The sequence below is a fragment of the Panthera uncia genome, chromosome D1, assembly GCF_023721935.1.
Source record: "Panthera uncia isolate 11264 chromosome D1, Puncia_PCG_1.0, whole genome shotgun sequence".
Lineage (NCBI taxonomy): Eukaryota > Metazoa > Chordata > Mammalia > Carnivora > Felidae > Panthera > Panthera uncia.
In genome coordinates this window covers 74,850,907-74,863,254 of record NC_064808.1, presented here as the reverse complement: position 1 = coordinate 74,863,254, position 12,348 = coordinate 74,850,907, and the positions used below count along the sequence as shown (strand labels likewise).

Here is a 12,348-nt window from a genome sequence, read left to right as displayed (position 1 = left end):
TTAATAATGCATTTATTAAATTTTGCTGTTAAAGAAAAATCTCAAAACTAGAAAGGCTGTGTAATCATTACTATATGTCTGACTTCATATGTCAGGTAATAATGTTTATTCCTTGATTTAGGTGTTTACTGTTGGCAGAATTTGTGCTGATCGTACCAGAATTTATCACAAACTGAAACATTTTAAGTTCAAGCTGTACCAGGAATGCTGCTCCATTGCAAAGACAGAAGAAGTTGAGGATGAACAGGTTAAAGAAACAGTGGAAAGAATTTTCAATCAGTCAAAAGAAAGTGGCTGGATTAAGGAGGTAAGGTGAATATAGAAGAATCATTTCATTCATAGATTCTGGAGCCTAATTATGATCAGCAAAATGATGCAAATGATTAGAAGACAGTGAAATTTAAAAGAGAATCTCTCCTTTCCCCCCGTCTTTGTATTTTCCCTTCTTCCACCCATTCCTTTCATGCTTATCATTGTCCAACCCTGAACAGGTGCCCTGATGATCTAAGCATTCCTTCAGCGCATCAGATAAATTGAAATCAGCGATAATACTGTCCTGTAATGAAGGACCTCTGTCCTTTCACTTTTATATATATGGTATCCCTTACATATATATATTAAGTCCCTGTATTTTCTTTGACGAAGTGTAGGACTCACCTCTGCTTGTCTGCTTCCTATTCTTTAGAACAGTTCTTGTGACCCGAGAGTGAAGAAACACCTGGTGCCAATCTGAGGAAAGGATCTCGGCTGCCAGTTCTAATACCACCCACATCCTCTTCTTGAGGACATGGGCTGAGCAGTGAGCACTGTAACTGAAGATCAAGGGGAATGCAGAGGTTTCAGGCCACGGCACTGATTTTGATTCCCCCAAATCCTGCTGATCACTAAGTTTGATATCAGGGATAAAGTGGGGGTTTTGAAGAGTGCACTGGATTCCTGAAGATCTGCTGGCAGCTCAGAAGCTCTGGTCTGCTCACAGAGCTTTTAGAATTGTTTATGGTACTTGGAAAGAATGCTATTATGATTGCAGTCTTCTAAAACAAGTGTAGTTACGTGAACGTATAAGAGAAAACATATAGCAGATTTTCAGGCAACTCAGATCAATAGTATATTTAATCTTAAAAAAAAAAAAAAAAGCCTGACTTGAGATCTGTTGCCTGGGTTATTTATATCATAGGGGAATTTGTAAAAGAGGAAAATAAAAAAAGAAGAGAGCTTAGTGAATAAACTTATGAGCAAAGGGAAAGAAAAAGAGAACAACAAACAGGAACTTGTTAGGACACGTCATATTCTGCAGAGGTGTCCCAGTCTGGAGAGTGACATCAAGACTGGTTTCCCTTCTGAGGATTATCTTCCCATCACAGCCACACCACCCAGTGGATCTCTCTGCCTGCCCCCAACATCTTGACCCTTCTGTAGTCTTTTCTCTCATTTTACTCTCCTCAGCTTTTTATCTTTTACTTTGCTTCAGCTTCTCTCCCAGTGCTTTCCTCCCTGTCCTCCTCTGTGCTTTTCAGTTTGCCTTAGGGAGAAGCCACCACTTAGCCAGTAAGTCCCATCTTCATTTTCCATGATGACCTGAAATTCTTACGTGCTTTCACTGGTGCATTTAAGTGTTGCCAACGCTCTCATGGAGTTGAAAAACCTTTTGGGACACCACATTTTTTAAAGAATTGTGTGCCAGGTGTAGAAAAATCACTATGCATGTATTATATATATTATATATAATAATAGTATATGTGGGGAAGAACATTAAATTTCTTGCAGAGAATAAACCAAAAGCATTTCCAGATCATGTACCTTAGAGAAAGTTTAACAAGGTTTCTAACAGAAAGGACCTGGAATAAGAAAAAAATATTCTTGGGAAGAGAAAACCCAAGTGTCCTCTTATGCTTAAAGAAAAACACTTAGCATTGGGCATTTCAGGTATTTCAAGATCATGCATGTTTAGGACAACATGCACGTTTTGTTTTTCACATAAAATACCACAGAGCTTCATTTTCTTTCTGAGATCCCTCCTCCTTTAAAAATATTTGTCCACACGTTTTCTCAAAAGATTTCCTAGAAACTACAGTTTAGAGCCGATATAAACCCATACGCAGCGTTTTGTGCTGGGATTACCTTTCAGAGCTCCTCAAGCACTCTGACGTTTCTCAGCACCACCCCACCTACCCCTGGGAGTGCGCGTGTCCCGCGTGGCCGCACTGCATTGCTCATGACACACGCCTTTCTCTTTGGCTGCGATCCTATGGCCCCAGCCACCCGCACCCTTTCCAGTGCCAGGGCTCAGCGCCACTTGAACAGCCAGATCTGTGGCTCTTTTTGCTCTTACCTCCCACTGATTATGTCAACCCCTTCTTTTACCTCACACAAACGATTTGGTCTTGTCTTTCCTCCCAGCTCACATTGCACACCTTGCTTTTTCCTTATCTGCCCCTTCCTCCTCCACCTCAGGATATTTCTGCATTTCTTCCCAAAGACCTGCCAACTAGACTGACTTCTTGTTCCTCCTCCTACCAGTTGAACTAAGATGACCTGTTTTTAATCTAGGATGACATTAAAGGGTAGGAGGAACCTGAGTGTGAAGAAAATAATGAATGGGGAGCGCCTGGATGGCTCAGTCAGTTAAGCATCTGACTCTGGATCTTAAGGCTCAGGTCTTGATCTCATGGTTTTGAGTTCAAGCCCCACATCAGGCTCTGCACTGAGTGTGAAGATTACTTAAAAAAGGGAAAAAAAAGAAAAAGATGCATGATAAGAAAATTATAATAAAACCAAAACATATAATAAATATAATAAAAGTAATTGTCTGATTCTAAATTACACTTGAAGAACATACTGTCATATGCCACTGGCAAAATTCTAACAAATGTTTCTCATTAAGAAGAAAGTGCACGTGATGATGGGGTTTCCAGAGAAGTTGAAGATAGGGTTGTTGGGATAGGGTGGTGAAAACAGGAACATCAGGAAAGGGGAGAATGTATTTCAATAATACTATCAAGTCTCAGTTTTGTGGTATGAAAAGTTTAAATCTATTACATAAAGATTGTTACATAACAAAGAATTTTAAATAACGATTTGATATCTCACCCCTTCCTGAAACTCTTCTTATGTGGTCTCTTCTCTTTCCCCCCTTTTAAACTTGTTTCCTGTTCTTTTTCTTTCTCTCCTTAAACTGGTGTTTCTCAAATCAAGGCCCTAACTACCTATGTCAGAATCACCTAGAAGTTTGTAGAAAATGTGTAGTTCCTGGCCTCCCTGCAGAACTACTGAATGAGACTCCTTGAGGGTGTTAAACACCCAGTATTTAACAAGTTAGGTGATTCTTAAGCAAATTAAAGATTGAGGGCCACTGTTTAAAGGTACTTGTTGCAGGGCACCTGGGTGGCTCAGTCAGTTGAGCATCCAAATTTGACTCAGGTCATGATCTCACGGTGGTAGTCTGTTAGTTCAAGCCCTGCATGGGACTCACTGCTGTCAGCATGGAGCCAGCTTTGGATCCTCTGTTCCCCTCCTCTCTGCCCGTCAGTCCCCCACTCACACTCTCTCTCTCTCTCTCACAAATAAATAAACCTTTAAAAAAAGAAAAAGTACGTGTTGTTCCACATTCCATTCTCGGCCCCTGTAAGTTCTCTGACTTGGCAAACCTATTCCTTTCTTCATGTCTAACTGGTGTTTCTGACCAGAGGATCCCAACCTCCTCCTTTTGTGTTCTGACCTCTTTCTCACACTCCATTCCCACAGTTCACATGTTTTAATCAGTAGGTCAATCTGGCACCTCAAAGGGGTTAATATAATAAGATCCAAACTCTCCACATTTTTAGTAAAAAAGAATGGTGGAACCAGAATCTTTAGGTGGAGAGAACGGCCAGGCAATACTGTCTTCTCTCTGAATTTCACTTTTCCATAGGAAGGCTTTCTTTTTTCTAACTAAAGCCGCACCCCCCCAACCTTTAAATCTCAGAAATAGCATACTATAATGATTAAAATCATGGATCTAAATATTTTCCAGCAGTAGAATTTGGAGGCAAGTTACTTTATTTCTCTAAGTTGCCTCTTCACTAAAATAGGAATTAAAACAACAAAGATAGAGTTTTGATCATGGATATTAAAAGATCAACACATTTTAAGCGTTTAGTATTGGACCTAACAATTAGTAAGTGATCAATTAATGTCAACTATTATTAGTAATAAAAGCAAGAAGTTTTCCCTCCTTCATGCAGTATGGCGGGGATTGCAATTTTCCAAAAGAAATTTAATAAGAGAAAAAATATATGAAGATAATATAAAAAGCATAAAAACAATCAAACTTTTAATGTACAGGTTTCTAATTCTAGAATACTTTACTCCTATCTAAGAGAACCTACCTGAATACTAGGTCAAGAGAATCCCTAAGTAGTCCAAAGTTTATTTCCAACCTCCCCCCCCCCCCCCCCCCGTTCTTTTCTTCATTCTTTCCAGAGAAGGTGATCCAGTCAGAGGTCTTGAGGGGAAAAAGGTTTCCTAGCCCTTTCTAGAAGGAAAACACACTTCTTCTTTATCTTTCCATAGTTTCCTACCACCACAAAAGTCAGGTCATCGGGATCCTCTCTCTCTTCATTGGGAATGGAACCAGAGTTCATAAGAAACCATTAGGTCAGTTAATTCTCCTCAGTTGAAGTCAGTATTTTGAACGCTATTGTGAGATTTCTAAATCATCCTGACCCCTCTCTTATCTTGCCCCACCCTGGGTCTTAGCTCTTCATCTTCATTGCTATCACTGGAATTTGGGACCTCATTACCTAACTTATTACAAGACACTAGTAACTAATTGCTATACTATTCTAGAATGGCTGTTTTACCATTTTTCTTAAAACACATGTCAGATCAGGTCAATCTCCTACCGTATAACCTTTAGCAGGGTCACATTGCCTGTCACATTATTGCTAAACTCCTTCAGCTAGCATTTCATACATTTTATTCTCTGACCACAAACTCTTTGGTTCAGTCTTCTCTTTCTGTTCCCCTACAAAACCTCAAATTATAGTTAAATTCCATAAAATCTTGTCTTCTCACTGTTGCATGGACTGTTGTCTGCTACAGAAAACTCTCCCCAGCAAATCTTTGCCTATCGAATCCTTTTTCCCAGGACAGCTCAAGTGATTCCCTTTCCCGATCACTTCAACTAACCATGGCTACTCTTCTGAACCTTCCTAACAGTGTCTATATACTTTGTCATGGCACCAGTGCCATGTACTGGTGTTGTATTGTACACGTAGTATTGGTGTACTCCCAGTGAACTCTGGTCTGTTTAGGATCAGGGAAAGAGATTATTTTTGTACCTAGACAGTCATGAGAAAGTATTCAATATATGTTATGTGTTCAAACAATTTTTGTTGAGTAAGTTATTGAAGTTGTTATACTTCTATAAATATGATCATAGAAAAATTATATTTTATAAGAACATTATGAGATCAATAATAATGTTCAGTTTGATCTCTTTCCGCTCCTTTATGAGTTAGAAATGCTTATTTGCAATTGTGTCCCTGTTTATAATGAGATTTTTGCTCATGATTATCATGAAATGAACATGTTCCTGTTTGTCTCTGTAGATTGAAAAGGCCTACCTTATCTTCTTTGCTTTGAGTAAAATAACTAGCTTTTTTATTGTATACACAGAAATATGGTCAACTTCAAGAATATCTAAATTCGGCGGATTACTTTCAAGATGAGAAGTTTGACTGAATTGTAACACATTTCCTTCAGAGAAGATTTTATAAATTCCTGTAAATGTGAAGATCATGAGTCTTATTTCTCTGTATCATGTGACATTTCTTATAAATTTTATGTGTATTTTCATGGCAAATATCTTGTTTAAAACATATGTTCATCTTAATTTCCATGAAATGGCACTCACAGTCGAATAAAAGTTTTATCTGCTGTACATAGAAAAAATAAGCCTAATAATTTTTAAGTAAGTGTATTTTAAAGTTACAAAACAATGCCTTTATAACAGATGATCATCAAGTGAATGAGCTGTTCATGTTCTGTCACCTTAGTAGACAAATACCGTATTTTAAAAATGAATTTAGATCAACACTTACGTGTATTTATTATTGAATCCCTGCCCAGATCTGTTGATTATCCTTTCCAGTATTAAATGATCTGCACTGATATATTGTTCACTGCTATCATCTACACCAGAGGGCCATGGAAGAAACCCAATGTTTCATTCAGTTCAATCCCCTCACCTCAGAAGCAGACTATAGTTTACCCATTCCAAGTAAAGGAATGCTTTTCTCCTTTTCTAAAGTCTCCTTTGGAAATAGATCTCAGGCCGCCAGAGTCTTTCAACCCTCACATTCAGGAATAATTTCATGGTGTGTTTTTTCATGCTTCATAATGTTCTTTATATTTTTTATTCAATTTTGTCTACATGCTAATGATTAAGATGTATTTTATTTGTTTTTATCCATAACTTTTCCCATATATGTATTTATGTTAGGATCTGAAGATCTCAGAGAGACAAATTCAGCCAAAAATAGTTTAAAAGCATATTTTGGCATCTGCATTGCTTTGCACATTTAAATTTTCTCATAATATAATAAAGTAAAATGGTTTCATAGTGATCAAACGGACCCTGTCTATTCTGTATCTTTAATTCTTAAAAGTAGTGTCACAGTAGGATCTATGTTAATGTGGAATTTTAGATACTTGTTTCTGACCTCCTCAAGTGTTGACTAAACCTGGCTTCATTTACTATGTGGCTCATGCATGGAGTTCAGGGTATGTGCATACACTAAAAAAAATACATCGTATTAAGTCCTTACATAGACAGATTACTTAATATTTTCTGCAGTGAATTCTCTGAAAGTATCCCTATTGTTACTGTAAGCAAAACTAACAGAAAAAGCTCACAAAGTGCTGAGAATACTGATGCTGATGTTTCATGTGAGGAGTGCACACCTTTTTGAAAAGGGTGAAATAGATATTTCAGTCACATATCTCAATTCTTACTTCTCTGGCATACGGAAATAATCCTTAACTAAAATGAGGCCACAGTTGAAAGTTGAAGATGCAGTGACAGTGCCCAGAAAGAAGCAAGGCAGAATTGGAGGAAAAGTAATAGTCAAGTTGGAAGGATCGTGAATGACTGGTAAAAAGGAAGGCCAAGGAAAATGAGAGAATTCTCTGTGAAGTGTCTCTAATGACCCTGGAAGCATCACTTCTCATATGTGACACTACAGACAAGTTTGAGACCGCTGAAGAGTGAGCGTTCCTTCCACCGGTAGAGTTTTAAAAATTAATTTATGTATCGTTTTAAGTACCATTGTTTAACTTGTAAAAATTAAGGCATCATTGATTAGAGGGACTCAAGAGGGCAGCTGACCCCGTTCCTAGGCAAGGCATCTTGTTGGCGGGAAGAGTTTTCCCTGTTGGAACAGCATTGTGACTGTCGATCAGGAAATGTAAGAAGTAGCTTTGCTAATGTCTGAGGCTACTGCAAATGAGCAAGCTTCTTCAGTGGGTGTCTGAAGAATACAAGAAGCTCTTAGGTCTATGGTAACACTAAAAGAATGGCAGAGGGACAGGCTGTTAGGAAATGAGAACGAGCATGGATTCGGGAGCCAAAAGCAAGTGGTCCATAAGAAAATGCTGAAAATGTTGAAAAAACTGAATAACCTTTACAGGTGTTAGGACATAATTATGGTATCATCTCATCATAACCATCTATATCATCGATTTGACATAACACTAAAAAATAGTTTATACACTTAAAATCCCACATGTCTGTGAACTTTTTAGATCTGGGCATTTATTACTGTAGCGTTAGGTGCTTTAGTGTTAGGCAGACATGGTTAGTTGAGATGATGAGGAAGACAGAAACGGACAAGAAAAGGAAAGTAACACTTGAGAGGAAAGGAAAGTAATACTTGAAAGAATTCATATTTGCTACACAGAAGCGTTAGGGTTTTAAGAGAGAACAGTACCATAAACAGGGAAAAATAAATACTTTATTGGCAGTTTGATGTAGTTGACCGTGTTTTCTCACTTGTCTGCTCTTGTACTGAGATGAATAGTTGTATTCAATCCTTGCTTCTCGAAAGGATTATAGGACTGGCTTGGACTCTAGCAAGGTGAGTAGAGTGTGACTGCAGCTCTGCTACGTTGAGGCACAAAGCCCAGTGGTTAAAAAAGCATAGGTTTGAAATCAGCCTTGAACTAGAGTCCTGCGCTGTGACCTCTAAATCACATGAACTGGAACGAGTAGTTTGATTTCTGTGATCCTCAGTTTCCTCATTTATACATGAGGTTAGTAATACTTACCTTCCAAGTTTGTTTCTGGATTAAGGGAGATCTGTGTTCACACAGTGCTGTGCCTGAGACAGTGATTGTAAATAAACAGTGACTGATGTGAATGGAAATGAGGATGTGCATGATAATGATTTCAGCTTGAAATTAAATGGCTGTGAAGGACAAATGTATACAAAAGACACTCCAAAAAAAGTGACTTACACCACTGAATACAGTATGAAAATCTATTAAATTCTTGCTTGGCAAGTTTTTAATTTCTGTCCCTGTCCAGCATGGAAATCAAAGTTTATATCAGTAAGGAAGAGCAGATTTGACTAAGGACTCTGTGTTACTTACTAATGAAAATCAACGCTACTGCATGACTGTCAAGTGAACCGTAAATTTTAAATTTAAATATTACATTTTCTCTTTTATCAAGTATCATTGCTGAATATAAAGTACCCATAGCAATAGAAGATAATGTCTAATGAATATGGCTTTTTAGAAATCAAATATAAAACGATCAAAACTCCTTCGATTTTTAATGACACCTCATGAGAGAGTGCTCCATCAAATTTGCACTCCTAACAAAAGTATATCTCTGCCTATCTCTTCACAAGTAATGAGGAACCTAGCCTTAGAAGGGACAGATAGAAGTATATTCCAATGAAAAGAAAAAAAAAAAAAAGTTATATTCCATCAGAGTATACTTGTCCCCAGTTCCAACAAACATTCCAGAATTTGTGAAAATAAAATGGACTGAAGTAGGCCAGCCTGTTGGGAACTAAACTGTAAATAATCCATTCTTAAAAATGATTGCACTGATGTTACCTATTCATTTCTATCCATAGCTCAGTTTGGAGCTGGACCATGTTCCTGAGATGTGAGAGTTGGTTTAGATTAATGAAGTCCCATTGATCGAGACCTCAAATTCGAACGACTTCCAAGTTAGGACACACAGCATGTTTATGGTCCTGAGTAGCCCAATATTGTGCTCACTTGAATTTATTCTCCATAGCTGATAATGACAAGCAGAATCCAATATACACTTTTGAGAACTTAAAGGCAGGATCACACGGAGATGAGGGGACAACAGTCTGTGTAAGAGATGTATTTGGTTCATGTTACTAAACTTCTTGAAACTCCACTGCTGCATATTGATTTTCCTCTTTGTATATGTAAACCAGACAGCCATGGAAATCTCAGGTCTTGCAGTTGTCAGAGGTCACCTTGTATTTTCAAAGAAAACCTTTTATTATTTTTTTCCCCCTAGAACTGGTATTGGTGATTTCATCATCCTAAAATATTTTATTTCTCCCTACTGGTTTACTTGTAATCACCCAGGTTGACTTACCCAGAGACACACAAAACAGGCAGGCAGGTAGACAAACACGCGCCTGCCCCTGTGGAGCTAGCGGTGTGATTTCCTCTGCACCCCTCCCTCCTCCCTCTCCCAACCCGCACACACTCACATGTCTTCCTTATTATACTAATGAACATTTCCTCGGTACTCACCCAGCTCTCACTAGGGTGCTCAGTGGTGTCATTTACAACATATTGAAAAATGAAAACGATATCCTCAGGGGGGCGTAATGTAGGTCTGAAAGGGAAAATACATTCCCTGGCCGGGAATTTCTTAAACATTTAGAGCTGGTGAAGTAGTTGTGTGGAGGTTGGGGAATTTCCCCAGCCTTCCCCACTTAGCCAAGTCAGGCTGAGCTAAGTGAGCCCTACCGAGACGCGCGGGCTTTGGGATTTACCTCTTCAGCCACTGGGAGGCCCTCTGCGTTCCCCTTTCCCCGGTGCCTGGCTGCAATTACTCACTCGTGCAGTGGCACCAGCCTTCCACCAGGGAGCCGCGGATCAGCTCGCCCGCCCGCCCCCTCCCCCCCGCCCCCATCTGCAGCTTGCTGGCTCTCTCTTTCTCCCTCTCTGTCTCACTCTCTCTCTTTCTCTCCCTCTCCTATCGGAGCACAATGAAAGCCTGTGTATCGCCGTGACTCCGGGCAGTGGAGCCAGTGTCAGCAAAGCGGCTAACAACAGACGGGAAAGAGAAAGGAAAATACAAGCTACTTTTTTTTTTTTTTTCCATCTATAAAGCGGAGCAATACAAGAGATAGAACCACATTGCTTATTGCGAGTCCAGACCCTCAGATCCACTGGCCGGGGATGGAATGTACAAAAGTGGACAGAAAAGTGGCTGGACATGACTCGGTGCAATTTGCTGGAAGTTTGTAAGTTTGACCATCGTTTGTAAATTACTCTCGGAAGAGTTTGTCTCTCTTGATACTGTGTTAGAATAGAGCCGGGGGTGAGGAAGCGTAAGCGGGAAAGAAAAAAATGTGTTGAAGGATCTCTCTCAGTGGCTAGCGACTTCAGACTGCTTTCATTTAAGGCTAGGAAACCTTAGAGGGAATGAGGATTTTACCGGTGATTGGATTAGCCGAAGAAAAAAGCATGGTCCAAAAGTCCAACTACTGACATTGTTAACAATTGAAAAGCGATCTCCCTCTTTGGGGAGAAGACAACATCCTACAGTACCCCAAAGAGGAGAAAACACCGGAGCAAAGGGAAAGGGAGGAAAAATTAAAAGCCAAAAGACAGTCTGTCTTGATTTTGTGTACATTCTGTACATTGACTTCGAAAATTTTCTGAAACAGCACTTTTTTTCCAACCCGAGGAAAAGTAAAGGCTGCAGGTTACATAGACGTGGTAGAGATGTGTTTCTCTGCAGAAACATCCCCATAAAAATTTTTGTGAAACAACTAGGTGAGGGGGAGTCCAGCTCTCTATTAATACCTCTCTCAATTCCCTTTGCTGTCTGTCTCTGTCTCTGGCTTGACAATCCCTGAATTCTTGCTCTAACCCCCAGATTGTGTGTTTACAAAGTGCCTAGTGGCTCTTGTCAGCGTGGTGGTGGGGGGGAACCCCCCCACCAACTCGGTCCAACTTCTCAAGAGCTGTCAAGTGCAATTAGAGTAAGTTGATAAGGTTTTGTTTCCAGCTAAGCCTCTGCGATTGGTTTCTATTCTGTCTCCTCACCCTCTTTTTACTAACTCCCCTCCCCCACACCTCCACTGCTCCCCCCCAACCTCTGAAGACCTCTATTCATGTGGCCCTGAACACTGAGCTCACATTGTCAAAAACAGATTTGCCTGCAGTAGCCAGCACTAGCCTCCTTCCACCTCACCATCCCAGAGGCAGCATTGTGTCCAGTAACATGGGGGACACAGCGCCCCCACAGGCCCCCACAGGAGGGCTAGGGGGGGCCCCTGGGGCGGGGCTCCTTGGAGGGGGCTCAGTCACCCCGAGAGTGCACAGTGCTATCGTGGAGCGCCTCCGGGCTCGGATCGCCGTCTGCCGCCAGCACCACCTGAGCTGTGAAGGACGCTATGAACGTGGTAGGGCTGAGAGCTCAGACCGGGAAAGAGAGAGCACCTTGCAGCTCCTGAGCCTGGTACAGCATGGCCAGGGGGCAAGGAAGGCTGGCAAACATGCCAAGGCCACTGCCACGGCTGCCACCACGGCGGCCCCTCCACCGCCCCCTGCTGCCCCTCCTACAGCCTCTCAAGCGGCGGCGACAGCGGCCCCACCGCCCCCACCAGACTATCACCATCACCACCAGCAGCACCTGCTCAACAGTAGCAATAATGGTGGCGGTGGTGGGATCGACGGGGAGCAGCAGTCACAGGCTCCAGCCCCTGGGGACCAGAGGAACTCAGCCCTCATTGCGGTAAGGCAACTGGTTTTCTCCTGATTCTGGCTGTGGTGCGGTGGCCTGTTGTGAGGGTAGAGCGCGCCTTGGCCTGCTGTGGAGTGGACAGCAGTGAAAAGGGCCGAGGCGTTACCTGACTGCCTCCAAGGCCTTTGGGTATGCAGTTCGTAGTCTTACGCATCAAGTTCTGCTGGCGCTCATTCATGGGTCTTCCTGCGCTTGCAGGGTATTTCTAAAGCGGTTAAAATCCTGGGTTTCCCACAGGCTCTCTGGAGTCCAGAGGTGGCTCCAACGCTGGCAAGACCTGAGTGGGCCACTGAGGAAGGCCCCGTCTCACAGACCCTCCTGCTTGGCCAGCC

The 12,348-nt window shown here is 41.3% G+C and overlaps 2 protein-coding genes across 6 annotated transcripts in view; both read left to right on the top strand.

Annotated features, from left to right (window-relative positions):
• Positions 1-5,923, top strand: part of CCDC82 (coiled-coil domain containing 82) — a 33,249-nt gene extending 27,326 nt beyond the window's left edge. For 3 of the 5 annotated variants that reach the window (XM_049620376.1, XM_049620365.1, XM_049620370.1), the window contains 3 exons: positions 122-307; positions 4,552-4,635; positions 5,659-5,923. In XM_049620376.1, coding sequence (XP_049476333.1) covers positions 122-307; positions 4,552-4,635 — 270 coding nt within the window. In that variant the 3' untranslated portion in view covers positions 5,659-5,923. The other 2 variants (XM_049620385.1, XM_049620392.1) reach the window with 2 other exon arrangements.
• A 4,235-nt stretch (positions 5,924-10,158) lies between these two features.
• The window catches only part of MAML2 (mastermind like transcriptional coactivator 2), a 348,179-nt gene continuing 345,989 nt past the window's right edge, over positions 10,159-12,348 (top strand). Inside the window, exon 1 of the mRNA XM_049620265.1 lies at positions 10,159-12,007. Within this exon, the coding sequence (XP_049476222.1) occupies positions 11,495-12,007 (513 nt within the window). The 5' untranslated portion in view covers positions 10,159-11,494. The remainder of the gene's footprint in view (positions 12,008-12,348) is intronic.